At 36.9% G+C, this 19341-nt stretch overlaps 1 protein-coding gene across 2 annotated transcripts in view; it reads left to right on the top strand.

Moving 5' to 3' along the window:
* Positions 1-19341, top strand: part of STK3 (serine/threonine kinase 3) — a 139067-nt gene that overhangs the window by 81131 nt on the left and 38595 nt on the right. Inside the window, exons 10-11 of one of the 2 annotated variants that reach the window (XM_048286288.1) lie at positions 2261-2436; positions 18075-18140. In XM_048286288.1, coding sequence (XP_048142245.1) covers positions 2261-2436; positions 18075-18104 — 206 coding nt within the window. In that variant the 3' untranslated portion in view covers positions 18105-18140. Of the gene's footprint in view, positions 1-2260; positions 2437-18074; positions 18141-19341 lie in introns of those variants that run through there. The other variant, XM_048286287.1, reaches the window with a different exon arrangement.

The following is a 19341-nucleotide window of genomic DNA, read 5'->3' as shown; positions in this document are numbered from 1 at the left end:
GAGTTCAGTGGGGGCAAACTTGGGAGATTCTGGAGAAGAGGTGTCTGCTGTCCGGTCAGTTAAATTCAACCTGGAGTTTAGTTCACGGAATTGCTAGGTCACGGTTGTTACTAATTAAAAGATGGTGCGTAGAGATAACTGATCAGGGATTAGAAAAAAATATATGAAAAAAAGTGGCAAAAACTGAGAGAAAAAACAGCTAAAAAATGTGAGGAAAAGAAGGTGTGTATGGAAATAGATAGAATGAAGGAACCATTGTGGAATTGGAGGAAAGCAGCTGAAGTCAAAGTCACTAAAGCTTAGAGCATGACAATAGAAAACATGCATTAAAAAATGCCAGAAGAAATCTTACTAGAACAGAAAAATTTAAGAAAAGCAGAAAGAAAAGAAGCAATAAATCAACATACAGTCTTTGCTTCTATCAAGAATAGTGTGGCCAGCAGGTCCAGGGCAGTGAGCCCTGGGTACTGAGCCCTGGGGAGGCCACACCTTAAATCCTGTGGTCAGTTTTGTGCCCCTCACTACAAGAAAGACATTGAGGTGCTGGAGCATGTCCAGACAAGGGTAATGGAGCTGGTGAAGGGTCTGGAGCACAAATCCTGTGAGGAGCTGGGGTTGTTTAGCCTGGAGAAAAGGAGGCTCGGGGGTGACCATAGCACTCTACAAATCCCTGAAAGGAGGTTTAGCCAGGTGGGGGTTGGTCTTTTCTGCCATGTCTCAAGTAAAAGGATGAGAGAAAATGGCTTTAAGTTTTCCAGGGAAGGTTCAAATTAGGTATTTGAATTTTTTTTTTTTCCACAGAAAAAGTGAGTAAGCATTGGAATGGGCTGCCCAGGGAGGTGGTGGGGGGTGACATCTTTTGAACGTCTGGAAGTGTCAAGAATTGTCTGGATGTGGCACTTGGGGTATGGTTGTGGTGATTATCACGTTTCTAGGTCAGTGGCTGGACTAGATGATCTTGAATGTCTCTTCTGGCCGTGATGATTCTGTGAAAAGATGGCAGTACAAAAATAAACATTAATGAAAAAATAGGCTGCTATTAGTCATGCAGCAAAATTAGAATGAATTAAAAAATCTTTAGACAAAGGGGATGGGAAGAGATGATGAAATAAGAGGTGAAAGAGAGGGGAAAAACCCACTTAGTGAATGAATAACAAGTATAAAGCCAGATAAGGAGATTAGCAAGTCCTAGTGATCATGTTAAACACAAGCTGAAAAGATATTTTCAGTTTACCTTTTCACTTGTTGAAACAAGTATATCAAATAAAAATTCCTATTGCTTTGTTAAGTTTGCAATTTAAATGTATAGTTTTGTCTGGTTTTTAGTGTTAGGTTTTTTCCCCCCCATCTTAGTTATTTATCTCTCATCCCATTTCATATTTTATTTGTGGAAATACATTTCATATATCTTCGTGTCAAATGTGTTACACTTCCAGTAAGTACATTTCATGTGTCAATGCTATGCAGAATATGGTCTCTGAGGTAACAGTTATGTTTGTTTATTGTGCTATTTAGTAATGAATTTGCTTTGAAATCCCACAAATGAAAACAAATTTCAGTCATTTAGGACTGAAGATAATTTTTTTTTTACTTTTAGTTTTGTGAAAAGCATAAAAGAGCAGGAGTTCATGCTGATCTCGATCTGCTTCATAAAGCTTTTGCAGCTGTTAGATGATGACAAAAATCCCCCAGGGTTTCTACACTATGGAGACAGGGTGCTTTGCAACCATCTGTAGAGGGTGATCCTGTAATTTTATGGGAATCTTCATTGGTAATGAATTGAATTAAGCAGCATCTAGACACAATTTGTGTACTTGCATTTTGCAAGTTCTTTTTCTAAATAATTATTAAATCCCACCTTTAGTGAAACTCTGTTGCTTTCCTGCAAGTGCCTGTGGACCAGGCCTTGAAGTTAGGGGCATTCAGCGCCCAAAGGGATGCTTAGCACCTCATGTTATTCAGTCTCTATAACAACAAATTGATATTGCATGAAGTAACTTCTAATATTATTTGTGTGTGCAACTCTGAAATGTCTTGAACATTTCTCCACGTTGTGTCTTGCTACAAAAATATCATCCTTTGACTATGAGCTTTTATGCCAAAGACCCTCAGGGGACAAACAGAGGCTTGCATCACATGCAGATGACTGTATTAGCTTCTGCAAACCCCAGGAAAATTAATTAGTGAAGTTTATAGTGCATTAATTCTTTAATATTTGAATAGTTTTTACCTTTTTTTTTTTTGTTTTCTTTCAACTAAGGAAATGCTACTTCACCACAAGTTCAAAGACCTTCTTTCATGGACTACTTTGATAAACAAGATTCCAAGAATAAAAGCCCTGAAAACTGTAATCAGAACATGCATGAACCTTACCACATATCCAAAAATGTTTTCCCTGATAACTGGAAAGTCCCTCAAGATGGAGACTTCGATTTCGTAAGTACTTTTTTATTGTTTAATCTCTTGCATGCAGTTTATTTTATATATGCCAAAAATAGTTAATCCCGTTCTATAACTGTATTAATACAAGTAAAATAAGTAAACTTTCAAGAATACTGTCCAAATATCTAATCTTTGTGCCTCATCCTGGTTGCTGAAATAAGTACACCTGATAAACACAGGACTTTTTTAATGAGGAGTGGTGTATGACAGTATATACATTACTTTGTAATGACTCTTTTTTAAAAATTTTTTTGGTTCCTTAAAATTTATGTGCTATGGCAACTTTAAAATTTGACCCAGTTCTGTTAAAAAAAAAAATTAAATTGCTACAGACATGGAATATTGTTGTCATGTTTGCTGTGTATCCCAGTAAAATGATAAGCATTTTAAACTGGATTGGAGCCATTTAATCAATCTCCTTGGAGATGTTTAAGACCACCTACTGTTTTGCACAAGTCACCTTCTTGGTACTATTCCAATAGCACACATCTCTTTACATAGAACTATTCCACCTAACACAAATTCATCTATTTTAGGGTGGAGTTTTTGCCCTCCAACATATGTGTAGTTTATTTCATTTTGCCTATGTTGCAAATTGTAACAGGGTCAAAAAGAAAATGTTCCTAAGTTATAGGTTGCACTTAAAATGAAATATATAATTACTGATTAGAGACTGGTAAGTAATTATACCTGGTTTTCACCTTTGCTATTTTTTAACATTTCAATGAAATTTTTGTTTATCTGTTGTGCATGAAATGTTCTTAACTACAGTGCAGTAGCTAAATATGATCACATGGTGCCTTTTTGAAGCACACTTGAGGTTTGAAGAGAATTGTTGTGTTTAATTTTAGGTGACGGCTGTAGGTGTGGAATTTTCTTTCCAGTTTTCACTTACAGCATTTCTACTTAAAGCTGACTATTAAATTTAAGCTACTGAGGTAAAGCCAGTTAAATGGCATAGTACAAGCTGTTGCTGCTGAAGAGTTTTGATTTAGTTGGATTTTGGTTTGGGTGGAGTTTTTTTAGGCTTTTTTTTTTTTTTTCCCTATGAAATGCAGTCATCATCATCTTGGTGATTGACTAACAAAATAGTTGCACTATTCATTGGAAAATAACTGGCCATTGTTTCAGTGGGTTTATTATAGTGGCAATAAAACTGCCTTTAGAACAATTTTAAATTCATCCTATCTTTTCCATTACTTGTGAAGAAATGCAGGCAAAAATTACTTTTTTTGTAAATGCCAAGATGCTGATTGTGTGAGTACCTATTCATGAATAATTCACACATGGATAATCACGTGGAATTTGTTGACATTGCTTGTACAATGAAGTAGTCTTCTTGAAATAGGAATTTGTCCTAGAACAAAACCCAAGGAGTTCTGATCTTCAGAAACTGCTCTGTTTTGTAGGCAAACCTTCCTAGTGGTGTTAGACTGGCAAATACAGACTTCAGAATCCTAGAATGGCTTGGGTTGGAAGGGACCTTTAGAAGTCATCTAGTCCAGCTTTCCTGCTGTGGGCAGGATCATCTTTCACTAGCTGTTTAAGGCTGTAACCTTTAAAACTTCCAATTTTGGGGCATCCACAGCTTGTCTGGGCAATCTGTTCCTGAGTCTCATGGAATTTACGTGATGTGCAGTTTGTCCTTGGCCTCCTGAAAAGGCAGTGTTGTGAGGCTTGTTGCTACAAAATTATTCTGATTGAAAACCAAGTAGGATTTTTTAAAAAGTGAATAACTATTTGTATGGGCTCTGTGTGTGATGGTAGTTTGTTTTAAACATGATGAAGAGATAAGCCATCCTAAGAAAGAGTTTAGGAAGGTGCTTCAGTAGTGGATGTACTGCTTCAGAATAGTCCACTCAAAATTACATTTCAGTAAAGCGCCTGGTACCAGCCGATGTTGTACAGGATATGGGTTTTAAACTGCCAGCTGATTTGAACCACTGGCAATTATTATTTATTGATATATCCTAGAAGCACTTGTATTTATATTTTAGACAGTGAGTGGCAGTATTGGCAAGTGGCCTGCAAGAGACTTTCTCAAAGGATAAATGAGTGGGCAGCATGCATAATATATTGTCTGTTCCTTGTGAGATCAACATTAATGTTTTCAGTTGCTGACATGAAGTCTTTAAATAATTCGTAAAAGGGATAAATGATGGAAACTTTTTGTACTAAATAATTCCATGCTATTTTATTTGGAATTAGCCTCAATGGGATCTAAAAAGGTATCCAAACTGTAAATGATGACAGTCATAATTTTATTTGAAGAGGGGATTGATACGCTAGAACTAAAATATAAATGATCAAAATTCAACTTAATACTAGTATACTAATAGTACTCCAGCTTTCTGTGTAAAAGAGGAAGGATGCTCTGTAAGCCAGAAGTCACCAAACTCATTTGCTGAATGAAACCATTATTTCTTACCTTTGTAAGCCAAACACACCATGGCAGTCCTGGCAGCCAGTGAGCACTTCACTTGTGAGCCAGGGTGAATGACAGGGTCATGCTAAGAAGAAGTATTTAAGTGTATTGGATGGAAAGCCCTAGAAATATATTAGTGTATATGTCTGTTAAAGCATGAACTAGGAAGTAGCAATGCCACTGAGGTGGGAAAGAGAAGGGAAAAGAAAGTAAAAACAAACCTTATAAATCCCTGCAACTGATTAGTTTGCTTATTTCTGTATATTGTAAGGTGAAACATGCAGAACTGGGAGCTAATTCTTGTGGCCAAATAGTATATTTGCTTTAGGTCACAATGATATTTTATCCTGTTCTTAGTCTATCGTACTGCTTGATAAAACATAGTTATTTTATTTGTTGAAATGTACAAATACATGTAATGTGCATAGAGCAGTTACATACTTGCTGATGTTTTTAGATAATGTAAATAAATGATATAGGAAACTGTTCTCATAATGTGGATAAACAAACTTATAAAGTAAGGCAAATGAACTTAGCGCTAGGTCTGTTTTGGAAGTTTTGGTGTGAGCATAGTTTTCTGCCCTGATATAAATGTTTTAAAAACTACTTGCCAACACAAATATAACTAGAAGACTTTCCTAAGAAAATAACATGCTTTGATCATCAATCTGAGCTTTAAAAAAAGTAATTTTAGCAGCATTATTTGCTCTGTAAGTATGTATTTATCCTTTGGGTTTTTTCTCTGTTGAAGTACATCTGTTTTGAAATTCAAAAGCTGATCTTAATTCTTTTTCACTGATACCATATGAGAACTTAAGAGCTATCTCTGACTTTTGGTCCTGCGTGCTTTCAGTTCTGTGATCAGTCTGTGCTGGTTATTGATGTCGTGTGCCAGGAATCGATAAGAAAATATTGTCACCACAGACCTTCAAGTTTTATATTATATTGAATCACGTATACTGCAAATAACTTCAACTAGACTTGATTCTGTTACTGTATACTCACCTTGAATTATTCCATTTATTCCAAATTTACCCTGTTAAATTTGCTTCCAGACTTAAAGTGCTATTTTTCATGCAACAGAGGTGTTTGGAATTTTTAGACTACATTTCTTCTTGCTTTTTAAAAAGAAACTATGACCAAACAAAAAAAACCCCAGTCAACCTCAAACACTTTTGAATGTTTTCTGTGAGTAGGAATTTGTATAGAATTGCTGGTTGTAATCTTTGTTTTTGGTTATTCTACTGTCTGTTTTTGATGTCTCATAAAAATTCTCAAACTCAAAAGTATGGGTCTTTGATACCAGTGAATCTCAGGGAAATGTATTTCTGGGGAAGTACTTGTAATGTTTTGTTTTGCTTTTTCCACTTCAGCCTTTGAAGTGGAGCTGTTGAAGCTCTGATTTGATATATAGCTCTTTCAAAAAGCCCAAACTAATGTTTATTCAAACTTCAGCTTTTATATTAAATTGTTAATGTATATCTCACACTCAAGTATCATTGTGGATTTTTGCTTTCCATGAATTCTACCAGTCTATAGGCAATTCTCCTACACATTTTGATTCTAATTTTTAAGGGGCATGTGGTAGATAGCATAATTAAAGCAGTATTTTTAATCTTAATTCTGTCAGTTTTACTTGGAGTTAAGTGATGCTTTATGCGCAGCAAACCTTGATGCCAGTAAGTGTAATCAACAAGATACAACTTGTGAGGAATAGGGGCATAATGTCATTGAATAAGTAAAAATGCAGTAAAGCTCTGTAATGTATGGGTAGGAGGTTCCTAGAAGCATTAATGATGCATGGTATAAGCAGCTTTTCATAAGGAGGCTTAACTGTTTAATGGGCCGACTTTTAGTTTTAGCTCAGAAGTCAGCAGTTTGGATCAGAATGAGAGCAAATAATGTGTTTGTTTCACCCATCTGACTGGCCAGTCCTTTTAAGAACAGGGTTTTTTTGTAGATATTATGTATTCATATGACCATGTTGCTGTTATGATAGCTTTGTTCTTTTCATGGGGAATGTTTCCCATGAAATATGTACGTGCTGGACAGATCTGTGTATTAAATGAGTAATGTAACTGCAGGGTGTTAAAGCAGCTTGCTTAAATTTTTTGTCTTTCACAGTTGAAGATTTTATTGTACAATTTTAATTACAGAAATTAGTTTTCACCAAGAAAAGGTGAACTTTCAATTCTGAAGAAGAAGAGTTCAACATTTTTGTTATGTGGGGATACCCAGATAAGTCTTAGCTTGCTAGATTGACATGCAGTGTGTACATGTTGTGAAATAACCTGCTGCTTACATTTTTACTGTATCATGACATTTTAGATCTCATTAAGATGTAAAATTGCCCTGTAAATCCTTCTGCCCCTTAGTAATGTGTGTTAGAGTGGGATGTGATTCTAACAAAGGATTTGCATTAACCTAATTGATGATAACCTCTGAATTAAAATTAGTCAGAGTGAGTTGCTAAAGTTCATTTGCACTAATTGAATATGTTATTTCATTTTAAATGAGTCATTTACTTTTTGTTATGAGACAATAAAATGTAAAAAGGCAAATCTGTTTATTACAGCAATGCTAGGGTAATGATTCTGTCTCTAGTAGAATTATTTCCAAACAGGAACTGTATCCAGATTGTTAAATATTAAACAGTGAACATGTAGATCATGTTTTGCATGATAACTGCAGTATCATGTTTAAGTAGATGCATTTTGGGTGACTTAAAGATTCTGGAATAGCAACAAAAAATTGAAAAGCCATCTGTTACTGTGGGCAGAATATTTCCCTGGGTTTCAAAAGGAACAAATACATTAGAATATAATAATTTTGGAATAATAGTACTGCAGATACTGACACGTCAGTTAGCATTTATAAATGTATAAAGTAACAATTGATTCTGTAAAAAATTAAATAGCATAAAATGACTGAAGACCATCTAGAATTTAATTAAAACTTCATTAACAAAGCTAAGCTGAGTCAACTTCATTGGAAATATATCTTTGTCCAGAATCTTGGCTGGGTTTATGCTGACTTTAAGCAGCGGATGAGTTTGTTTGAAACAGTCCTCTTTCTAATTAATGGGAGTTAACATATTTTACCTATTTTCAATCATTTCTGATTCTCTTCTAAGTGATTTGAAAATTTTAAATGACGTATTAATATTTATTCATTTTGTTTTCTTTTTAATTAGTTGCTTGAATATCATGAAGCATTTCCAGATGCTGACAGGAAGAATGTTTTCTTAACTAAGCAAATATGAAACTTAGGTTTCTGTGTTTGCATGGGCCATATGCATATGAGATAAAGATATTATTGCTGCTTATAGTTTCCATGCAGAATTTCATTCAGTTCAGTTCAGGCATGGCAAAAAGGGGAGAGACTGTAAAATTAATATAATGAAAATGATAGGCTTTATCTAGGTCATTTTGTGAGGACAGTGTAATCCTCAGCAGTGGAGATTTTCTGTACCTTTTAAAGTAGGTGGCTGTTAGAGAAGCTTCTTGTGTCTTGGGTGATTATTTACAAAAAATGAAAGGTATGTGTGTGGGTAATTTAATGGGAGAGATGTTGGTGTTAGGGGTCCACAGTGGATGGTTTGCATGTTGTGGCCATGGTTTGTTAGGCTTATGATGCAGCTGTTCAGGAGGGGAGTTTTTGCCAGCCTGACACATAAACTAGAAGTGTAGTATTGGTTGCTGGGATTTCCTAGGCAAAGATAACAGAACAACTTATTACACTTTTTTTTAAACTATGTAAGTCAAGTACTGATTGATTTAACTAAATCCTGTTTGTATATTCTGATCACAAAAGGAGAATTATTTTTCATGAAGAGAGGGGGAAGTATGGTACCTAAACAGAGTGTTCCTCCAACTGGTATTGAATATAGCATCCTTTCTCTTTGAATATGTCCCTTTATCTATTAGCATATAAGTAAATAATTGAAAATCAACCCTAGTAATTTTTTTGGCTGTAAACAGAATCAGTATTTTCTGTTAATCTTAAATTGTAGGATTATTGTAAAGCCGTTACTCTGACCACTGAGTCAAGCATAACAAAGTGCCAGTGCTATACTTGGGCAGCTTTGGAAAGTGAATTGTGATATCTGACAAAGATTATATAAATTTTTGTATATTAAAAGAGCACAGGAAATACCCTCTGAGAGCAAAAAGCGTTTTGCATTCTTACATGTTAAAAACAGAACATACACACTGAAGACAAGGCAAGAGGTCAGGCTTGAATTGCAGCAGTTTATTTGAAGTTAGTGAGAAGAATGGATAACTACATACAACAGCAGATTGCCTCGGAGGGTTACCGAAGTTGCCGTTGTTGTAAGTGTTGAAGACCTGGTTAGATAAATACATCAGGAACTGTTTTGGTGGAGTTAATCCCACTTGGAGCAGGGGATTGTTATAGGTGACCTGCTCATGTAAATGTTTCCGATGGCCTTATTTTTGATGGCTTTTTAAGCTACTGCTGATGCCTGATGTTTGTAATCATAAAAGATGTTGAGAACACTTAGGTTTTACAAGCTTGAACTCTCAAAAATAGTGACATACTAAATTTGTTTATTAGGAGCATCAGTGTTTTGGAGGAGCTAGACCTTGGGTAACCTTAATCTTTTTCGCAATTAGCAGTCAACTGTTACTTCCAAATATGAGTCCGCCTCTGGAAAATTTCAGCCAAGATTCAGTCAGTAAAACTTAGCCAAGTTTTCCCTCCCAAAACTTTAAAGGATCCCTGCCATCTTATTTTATCACATCAAATAGTTTCAATGTGCAGTGTGTTTTTTAATTATAAAATAGTTTCTAGTGAGAAAACATTTTAAAACTTAATTCTCAGCCAACTTTCAAATTCTTAGTATAAAGAATAAAATTACTTCACACCAAGAGTCCAAATGCTTGCGTCATCTTAATGCCTTTTTTTACCTCATTAGCTCGAATGAGGAAAATGAGAGACTGAAGTGTAGCTCTAGTATGGGTATTTGGTTATACAGCAAGTGTGTAATTTGTGCATAGTTTAAAGAGAACAAAGGAAAGAAATGAGTGAAGCTGATGAGCTGGGACAGTGCTGCTGGTTTAAAGTAACATCTTGTTACCGTAGTAACCAGTTGTCTGTACTAATATACCTCTTTAGGATCATTGTGTAATAGCTCAGTGATGTGCATAGTTGAGAAGGAGCTTTGAAAAACTTCTAAAAAAGCAGTTGTGGCTGGACAAGTTTTAAATGTTCCTTTTTTGTCCATCAAATTCAGATGCAGGTCTATATTCTGTTTTCCCTTGCAATTAAAAAAAAACCCAAACAAACAGAGAGGATATTTAATCCAAGGAGTTTTGGTGTTCTGTGTATCATTGTTAGTGTCAAGACAGTGTACCACACCTTTGTGCATAATGTCTGATCTCCAAACTGAGTGTTCACACCAAGGAGTGCTTGTTCCAGTTCAGAGTTTCAGCAGAATTCTTTGAAATCATCTCCATGTCAGTATCATGCAAATTTACCACTGGGAAACAAAATCTGCTCTTCTACTCTTTGCTATGGTAATTAATGCTAATGAAAAGGAGTAAAAATAAAACTTCCCTTGGGAGAGTGGGCGACTGGAATATTGCAATATTGTTTTAAGTTAATTTTTATATCTTCTTAGTTTCAAGGAGGATTTCCTCACCATTGTTTGGTAAAGAACTTGGGATGTTTTTATCAGTTTAGGTTTTTTGCACCGGCCCTCCCTTTTTTTTTGGACTCAAATGGGATCTTGTCAGACAGGATTCTAGCAATTTAACAGAAAAAAAAAATTGGATGAGCTTAGTGACTGTGTGGCTAACTCTGAATAATCACAATACTTGTATTAGATTTCTGTGCCTCATGTTTTGATCGGCAGCCAATAAGTACCATGTGTAGACTATATATTAAGCATAGATGTTAACAATATTTCATAAACAAAATGCTGGAAATTAAATGGCTGATGTTTAATACTCTTGAGCTTTATGAAGAATGGAAAAAAATCTGTGTGGTTTTAGTTTGCAAATACCTTGTAGAATTTGAAGAAAGAGGCTTCTGCATTTAAGGCATTGACTTCAAGCAGTCAGCTCAAATACTTGGAGTTATTCGTTATTTTGAATTAGTATCTTCAGATATCTGATTAGATTTGACTTAGTGCACATATACCAAGTCCAGGGATTGTCCAAAATATTCTGCCTTACATGTAAATTTTATTTCTTTTCTTAAAACTTGCATAACTCAGATATAAAAAGGGACTGCTGTGAAACTTGAGAGCAAAATCTGTATTTCTGTAGTTTCTGAATAACTTGCTATTCTCATTTACTTGTATTTTAGTAATGTATGAAAAGTGTATGTTAAAATTACCCAAATGTCATTCTTTTATGTTAGATCTGTGACTAAACATGCATTATAATTCACATTTACTTTCATTGGGAGTTGTAGCATTGCTATGAACTAGTCATTTTATTTTTGGTGAAAAAGATGAGATGTTTGCAGTGGAAATTTGTAATCTAACTCTTTGGAGACTTGACTTTTTTTTTATTCATTGATGATGTTATTTGTGGCTGGACAGAAATGTACCTCATGGACAGCACCAGTACTTAAAAAGATAAAACCTCATGTGAAATCCCCTGGTGTGTGGAGGGTACACAGACATGACAAATCCAACAAAGCAAAAAAATTAATTAGACAAGTTTTTATACCTACTTTATATTTTTATATGAGTAAAAATTTAAAAATAAAGCTATGCAAGCCCAGTATACAAAGCTGCAGTTACTGGCGAACTCTCCATAAAGACTTGCTAAAGTCAGTGGCAAAACTCCTACCGATGTCAATGTTAAGTTTCACTGCTGAGACTGTTGAAGAAGCTACTTTTGTTTGTGTACCTAAATGGGAAACTGCATTTAGATTTTGGGTTAGAAATTTCACAGCTTAGACTGTTTTTCTCAGCATTCCTTAGTTTAGGGCAAGTTCACCCAGTTCATAAGAAAGAAACACTTGAAGAATTAACACTTCTCTGGCATCTATTTAATGATCGTGGTATTACTTACATTTGCGTTTGACATTATGAGTTGCACAGATATAAGAATAGTAATCAGATAATCTAGTTCCTTGACATAAATGTTCCAGGACAAAATTGCTCAAATAGGATGGCTCTAAAGGTACAGTAACATGGTTATCGCTATTTCAAGAAGCTGTTTGATGCTCAGCTGAGAACCCTGACTTCATTTCCATGACAATTTTTAGTGTGCCATAGTGAGAACTAAAACAAGTTACCTTAAACCATTTTGAAAAATTTAACTTACTTTGCATTGCAGCAGACGAGGGTCATGGGCAAGGTTAGGTCTGTAGCTGAAAAGCAGGAACTTTGCAACCTGTGGAGCCTTGACTACATTATGTTGTATGACCGTGTTGTAGGGCTTGTGGATGTGAATTAGGTGGAACCTTCTAAAAACATGTTTGAATTTTTTTTCCCTCATGGTGTCACTACAGTCCAGTATATGTAGTTGGTTTTTATATTTAAGTATTATTCTTTCAAGTAAGAATGGAGGAAAAAGTGTTCTTCAAAGACACAGACCAAACTTTCACATTACCCTAAAAAGTTATCTAAATGCAAAAAGTTCTGTTAGTACAAATGACCCATCGTGAAATGACTACCTCTTTTATTTTGTTGTGTCCTCTTTGAAGATTGTGCTTTTTGGCATAGGGAATACTTGAAGAAGTGTGTGAATGGAAGAGGCAGCTTTCTTTTGAAAGTGCAAACATTTGGGTTACTTTAAGATTGCCATTGATTATAGTCACATGTTCTAAATGCCATCCACACACAAGAAGAAGATGTATTCTACAGAGATGGCTAACCACTTCAAGATGAGAACTATTGTACTGATAATGTTCACAGAACTAGAAATACAGTATTTCCATGGTGCTTGTGATGTGTGTGGTATAGGATGAAATGGGCTTTTTGTTTTGCTTTTGCAAAGTTGTAAATTTTATCGTGATTTCTGTCTAAAGAGTTTCCATTAACTAGTAGAATACAGCTGTGAGGCAAGATGAAGAGACCTACTTTCAGGCAGGTTCATGTAACAAAGGCATTAAATTAAAAAATGAAACGAAGGCTTGTCCTTTTGTATTTTTTCTGTGACTTAAAATTTGGCAAGATGTGAGCAACTGTGTGCAGTCCACCTTCAGTGCTACTTTAGAGAAACAGAAGGAATTGGCAGGAGTGCGTTGGTTGTAGTGCAGCTTGGTGTGTATATGCTCAGCTGTTTCATTTGTTGTCTCTTGAGCTGGCTAACTTCCTTTTCATGGGGTTTAAAGACCTAATTTCCAATGGTTATTCTTCCTTACATAAAGTTTTGAATGGTACTATTACAGCCTTTTGACGGAATGATGTTATGGCCAAATAATGCACCTTTTGCTTACACTGTGCAGTTAACAGGATTTAAATCTAAAATTTTGCAGTTGCTTTTTTATTTAAAAAAGAAAACTGAAAATCTCAAGTCCCAAATGGTTTTCAGAGTAAAGAATATATGCAAAGAAAAAGAGATGGAAAAGAGTTGATACCTCTGAAAGGGATTTCTAAAGGATTTAGGGGAAAGAGTGGTAGGTGGAGGAAGGCCAAACTCCATGTTAATTACGCATCCCTGTGAAACTCAAGAGCCTTGTTTTCTTCTCTCTGCTGGCTGCTGACTTAATAGCAACAGCCCAGCGATCATCTCAGAGATGAGCTAGTTCAAAACTACAGGGGAAGATAGTGACAGTGGAAACAGTGGTTAGTTTGAAACTACCTGACCTGTTTTCCATGTTTTAAAGAGCTGTTGCTACGGCAACAGCAGCTCACCGAGGACGAGCGCTGTGAAGGTTCAGCAGTCATGTGTGCGTGGAGTGGCTGGATTGCTTCCAACATCAAACTGTGCTCCCTGCACCCACCTTTTTTACAGATTCCTATGCTACCCTAGAATTAACACAGGTTCATTAGAAAACACATTTTCCAAACCCTACTGAGCAGTTTATTAATTTAACTTGGTTTCAATTAATTTCTTCCTTTGTACATCTCATCTCATTGCAGCTTCCCAGAATAGAACACCTCCAAAGAATGATAGTACCCTGTGGTCCTCATACTGTCCTGTCACCAAATACAATGGTAATTTTCTTCTGCAGTTCCATATCCCATGTTGTGGAAGTCAGCAAACACAAGCTGTTAGACCACAGGTTAAGGAGAAATTAATTTCAGAACTGAGATACATTCATTGAAAAATAACCTGACAGTTTTAATCAGTGAATTGCTGTCTAAAATGCCTCTACTGCTGGCAGTTGCCGTTCTAACATGTGGAGGTGAGAGGATTTTGCAGATGGCTGATTCAAGACACTATTTTACAGCTTACATTGAAAATCGGTGCAGTGAACTTCACCTGGCATCTGGAGTGTACTGTGCTTCTTGTGAGAACTGTCACTTAGCAGGTGGACAGCAGTATGGTATGACAACGGAAGGTTTGGTTAGTAGAGGTGTAATAGAATTTTCAATTTAGGGCATTTTTCATGTTATGAAATCAGAAGAGTGGTTGTAACGTGACCTGTGTCTAAAAGGAAAGTACATTTTTGCCAAGAACAAATTCCAGGAGGTAGACCTTGTTTTTACTGCTTCTCGAATTCACAGGAGTAGTTGGGACCCCAGCGAAGCATCTTAGGGTAATACTGGAGCCTCTGCCTACTGAGTGGGAGATATGACAGAAAGAATACTCTAGCTAGCTGCTTTTTTTTATTCACCAAATCTATTGGCATTATTTTGGACTTTTTCTTGTTGAGCCATGGATTGACAGTCTTCCTTCATCTCTAACAAGCAGATTATAAGACCAAATATGAAGGAGAATGTTCATCTGTGATCTTTAGTTTGTTGGTTATGTCAGAAAAAGTAGTATTTGTGAAGGGTTCTCAATGCAAAAAAGAGTTAAAAATCTGTGTTCAGATGCTGAAATCAAATGGTCAAAAGTTAAGGAATTGTTCATTTATGATCTCTTGACCACTTATGGGCCCATTATTTAACTGAGTTTTAACCCATAGTCATGTAATTAAAAAATGTGTTACAGTGCTATAATTAGGAAAAAAAGCAAAATTAAGGTTGCCTAAAGAATTGTAAGATGTTCTTCCTTAGTGTCTTTCAAGTATTCTACTTAACATTCTTTCATGGTTTTATATATGGAATCACAGAATGTAATTTCATATCAATTTGAAAAAGAAAAGGAGGGAGAAGAGCAACACTTTTTCCATGCACACACAAAAGCCTTTCATTACGCAACATCAGTGAGGTCTAAGCACTGTATTGTTAACTACTGGTACCCAGATCATATATGCTGACTGGCAGAGAGAGGAAATCAAAAGGAGGAATAGACTACTGCGAGTCTGGATGGAGGCAACAGAGAATACAACAAAACAAGGAAGATCACCTGTCTTTCTGCTGGTCATAAGATAGGAGTAATATGAGCAGATGCATTACTCTGAACAAGACACAGATGGCTTTGACCACCAGTCATTGTGGCAGAGAATCAGTCCAGCCTGGCCTTCATGTAATAGTGCACATGCGACAGAGTTGCCCAGTAGATGTGTTATAACGTGTACTGAGATGAGAATAGGGACTGATAAGGTAAGATGTGAGAGGTCATGTATCAATTATTTCTGCTTCCATGAAAAGTGGCAGTATCCTTAAAATGCTTCTAAAAAAGGGAGTTGGACTGTATGGTCTTTAAAGGTCCCTTCAAACCCAAACCGTTGAATGATTCTATGGATATGCATTTGTGGCTCAGAAGGCCACTGGCAGCTGCATAAAAAAGCACAGGCAGCAGGTCCAGGGAGGTGATTCTTCCCCTGTGCTCAGCTCTCATGCATGAGTCCTCACCTGAAGTACTGCATCCAGCTTTGGAATCCTCAATGCAAGAAAGATGTAGATTTGTTGGACTGGGTCCAGAGGAAGGATGCAAAAATGATCAGAGGGGAAGAAAGGCTGAAGCAGTTGGGGTTGTTCAATATGGAGAAGAGAAGGCTCTGGGGAGGCCATACTGTGGCCTTCCAATATCTACGATGGAGTTTTAAAAAAAGATGGAGAGAGACTTTTTACCAGGGCCTGTAGCGGAAGACAAGGTGCAATGACTTTAAACTGATTCAGTGAGCTGCAAGTGCATATTTGAACTGAAAGATTTTTTTTTATAAGGTTGCTGAGACACTGGAGCAGATTGCATAGAGAACTTGTGGATGCTCCATGCATGGAAGCGTTCAAATATTGGATGGGGCTTTGAGCAGCCTGATCAAGCGAAAGATGCCCTTTCCTATGGCAAGGGGGTTGGATTATAGATGGTCTTTAAAGGTCCCTTCTAACACAAACCATTTAATGATTCTATGAAAACTATGAGGAGGAAGGAGTGGCAACAAGGAACTTTTATTGACTGACCATAATTGCTCACCATCCGTCCCTCTGTGTTGTTGGGGGAGTAGTGGCTATGGGTAGAAGAGTCTGTAATGAATGAGTGAAGTCAAGCCTGGGAAGGGAAAGAGACCAAGTATTGCTTCAGTGGTTTTCTGTTGTTGGTTGGTTGGTTGGTTCTCACTACATGAATCTATTTATATTGGCAATAAATTAAATTTGCCCCATGTCAAGCATGTTATGCCTGTGATGGTAAATGGTAAGCAATCTCCCTGTCTTTATCTTGAGACACGAGCTTTCTCATCCTATTTTCTCCCCCTATCCTGATAAGAAAGGGGGCAGAGTGAGCAGCTGGTGGGTGGGCATTTGGCTGTTAGCAAGACTTAACCCACCTCACCTGCTAAAACTCATTTCAGCAATCTTCTATAGCTAGAAGCTCATCTCCGTCTCTGACATATGAATAAGTTTTCATGATCTGTATCAGCTCTTCTCTGTCTTTTCCTGATACAGCACTTCTGTCGTGCAGTCACAGCTCAATAACTAAGAAGCGCCATTGCAGATGCTCGCTTTATTGGAAAGAGTGCCAGGTCTGGTTCCCCCTCAGTGATCCAAAGCACAAATACCATCTGTCCTACAGTTAAGATCACTTCAGTGAGTTTCTACATAAGTGCTCACACATGCCAGATACAGAGAATCAGTCTAGCTGCTTTTTCATTTCTTTTTTCGGAGCTGTCCTCAAATTGCCCCATGACACATGTACAGAAGTACTGCTTCCAAATTCCTACTCATTAAAGTCGTCAGCTTTCTCTGGAACTTCTTAGAAGAAGGCCTTATCTGCAGTAGAAGGGCTACAGGGTGGCCTGAATGCATTTCTTGGCTGTTCACTGGAGTGAACTTTTGTCCTCAGAATTGTGATCATCAGAGCTGCCTTGGAGTCTTCTTGGTATTTTGCAACAGCTAGGTGATTGGCAAGTAGGTACACTCATGACTGTCTCAGTCTTACAGCTGGTGATGTTCATGAGGCAGGCATATGCTTTGTTCAGATACACCCAAAGGGTGATTGTGGTTGAAGCAATTGATCCCACCTGGCCCATCTCACCATGTTCTCCAGTGTGGTAATTAAGAAGAGTCTAACCCTCTGTATGTCAAGAATGCCAAGAACATACTAGGACAATAATTTCTGTGAACAAAAAAGGAGGCATGAGATCTTTATGCTCTGTAGAAAAGGTGATTATATGTGGAATTGATATATGTAGTATAAGACTCATTGACTAACCCTCATAATATTGGGTAGTGTGGACTGGAGAATTTTGAGTGAATAGACTTCAAAAAGGTACTCAAGCCAGTTTTGTGGTACATGAGATGCTTAAATGGGCCTATTTTTTCCCTGATAATGAAGAAGAAATATTTTTTATTAGGTGAATAAATATTTTTGGTCTTGGCCTGGTTTATCCACAGGGTCCCATTTGGATACCTCTTTAATCCAACAGTCACAGTCATTTTACTCGTCTTTTTCTATAACTTTATTTACAGATTTACAACATATTCCAAGTTGGAAGGAACCCACAAGGATCATGGAGTCCAACTCTTTTAAGTGAATGGCCATATGGGGGTCAAACTTGCAACCTTGGCATTATTAGCCCCATGCTCTAACCAGCTGAGCTAATTTTGGGGTTGATTATTACTGATCCTTAGAAAGTTACAATATTCTAAGACCTAAATTGACCCTAGCTTCATGAAGGCAGGTTTTATTCCATAATCTCTTCTCCATGGTAACAGTTAATTTTGGGTTTTCAGGCTTACTGTCATGGGACTTTCATTGCCTGATGCCTTAAGTGTTACTCCAGATTGTGGAAAGTATCCTGATCATCCACTGGTCCTCTGAGAACACCCGTGTGAAAAAGTGTTCGGAAGTTCACTCTGTGTACACACAAGTGAACCAGTTTCTGTGGGTGATGGTAAGCTTTGTACTCATCCTATATGTTTTGAGGGGGAGGTCTCCTTCCCCTTGGTCAGAATAATTTTTTGAAAACAAAAATAGCAGTTATTCTTTAGGCAATCTTTAGGAGTACACCTTGTTTCTGGAACGAGTTCGCTGTATTCTTCAGCAAAATTTCCCAATATGAAGATTTATAATAAGAGTTTTCTGGCTGATCTAATGAACCAGTGTTTTATTGAGACTTTAATGTTACCTTTACATCCCCTTATGGAATCATCTCTGTAAGTTCATGGCTGCATGATTGCTTCTTCAATTTTTTAATTCTTTGAGTGAAAATAATATTTTCTAGTGATTGCTACATACTTAGGAAAATATATCTTGAGTCATATGGGCTTTCTCTATGTTGAAAAAAACTCTGTAAGTTTGCATTTGATGTGGTTCCTGCAGCGTGTGAATCAAGCCAGGAAATCACCCTGCCTGTGTTCTTACCAAAGTCACACACATCTGAGATGTCAGATTTTTTTTTTTTTTTCAATTTTTATTTTTTTATGTGGACAAGAAGGTTTAGGAAGATTGTTCAGCTTTTCAAACAGATGGCAAAAATGCCTGTGTGCATGATGATTTCCTCACAAGGAGATGGTGTGGTAGTATGCTGGGTGAGGATCTCCTGCAAGAGGGCTAGAGGTGTGACTCGTGTATCCACATGAGCACAAGTGTGCTTTGAGATGTGAGAAATGTGTCTATCCCTAAGACTTGCAGATTTGTTCCTGTAAATTCCATATGTGCTTTTCTGTAAGCATGGTACCATCACTGGGGGCTTCTGTGCATGATGCAGCTCAAGTAGTTCTTAAGTTGCTGCTTTCCTTAAGGTTTTACATATCCTCTTCAGTAAAAACCAGTGGGTTCAGCTTGTAATGGAACTTCAAGGAATTGCATTCATGTGTATATACCTAACTCCATATGCGGTCCCATTAAAAGTTACTGGGGATTCTGGATATGAGGAACCAAGGATGCGCATTTACCAGTTGGTACCTCACATATGCAACCTCCACAGCATGAACTAGAGTGCATATGCCTGTGAGTATTTCAGAGACCAAAAAACCCCAATCTTTCTACAGTTGTGCA

The sequence above is a fragment of the Corvus hawaiiensis genome, chromosome 26, assembly GCF_020740725.1.
Source record: "Corvus hawaiiensis isolate bCorHaw1 chromosome 26, bCorHaw1.pri.cur, whole genome shotgun sequence".
Lineage (NCBI taxonomy): Eukaryota > Metazoa > Chordata > Aves > Passeriformes > Corvidae > Corvus > Corvus hawaiiensis.
This window is presented reverse-complemented; position numbering and strand designations above follow the sequence as displayed.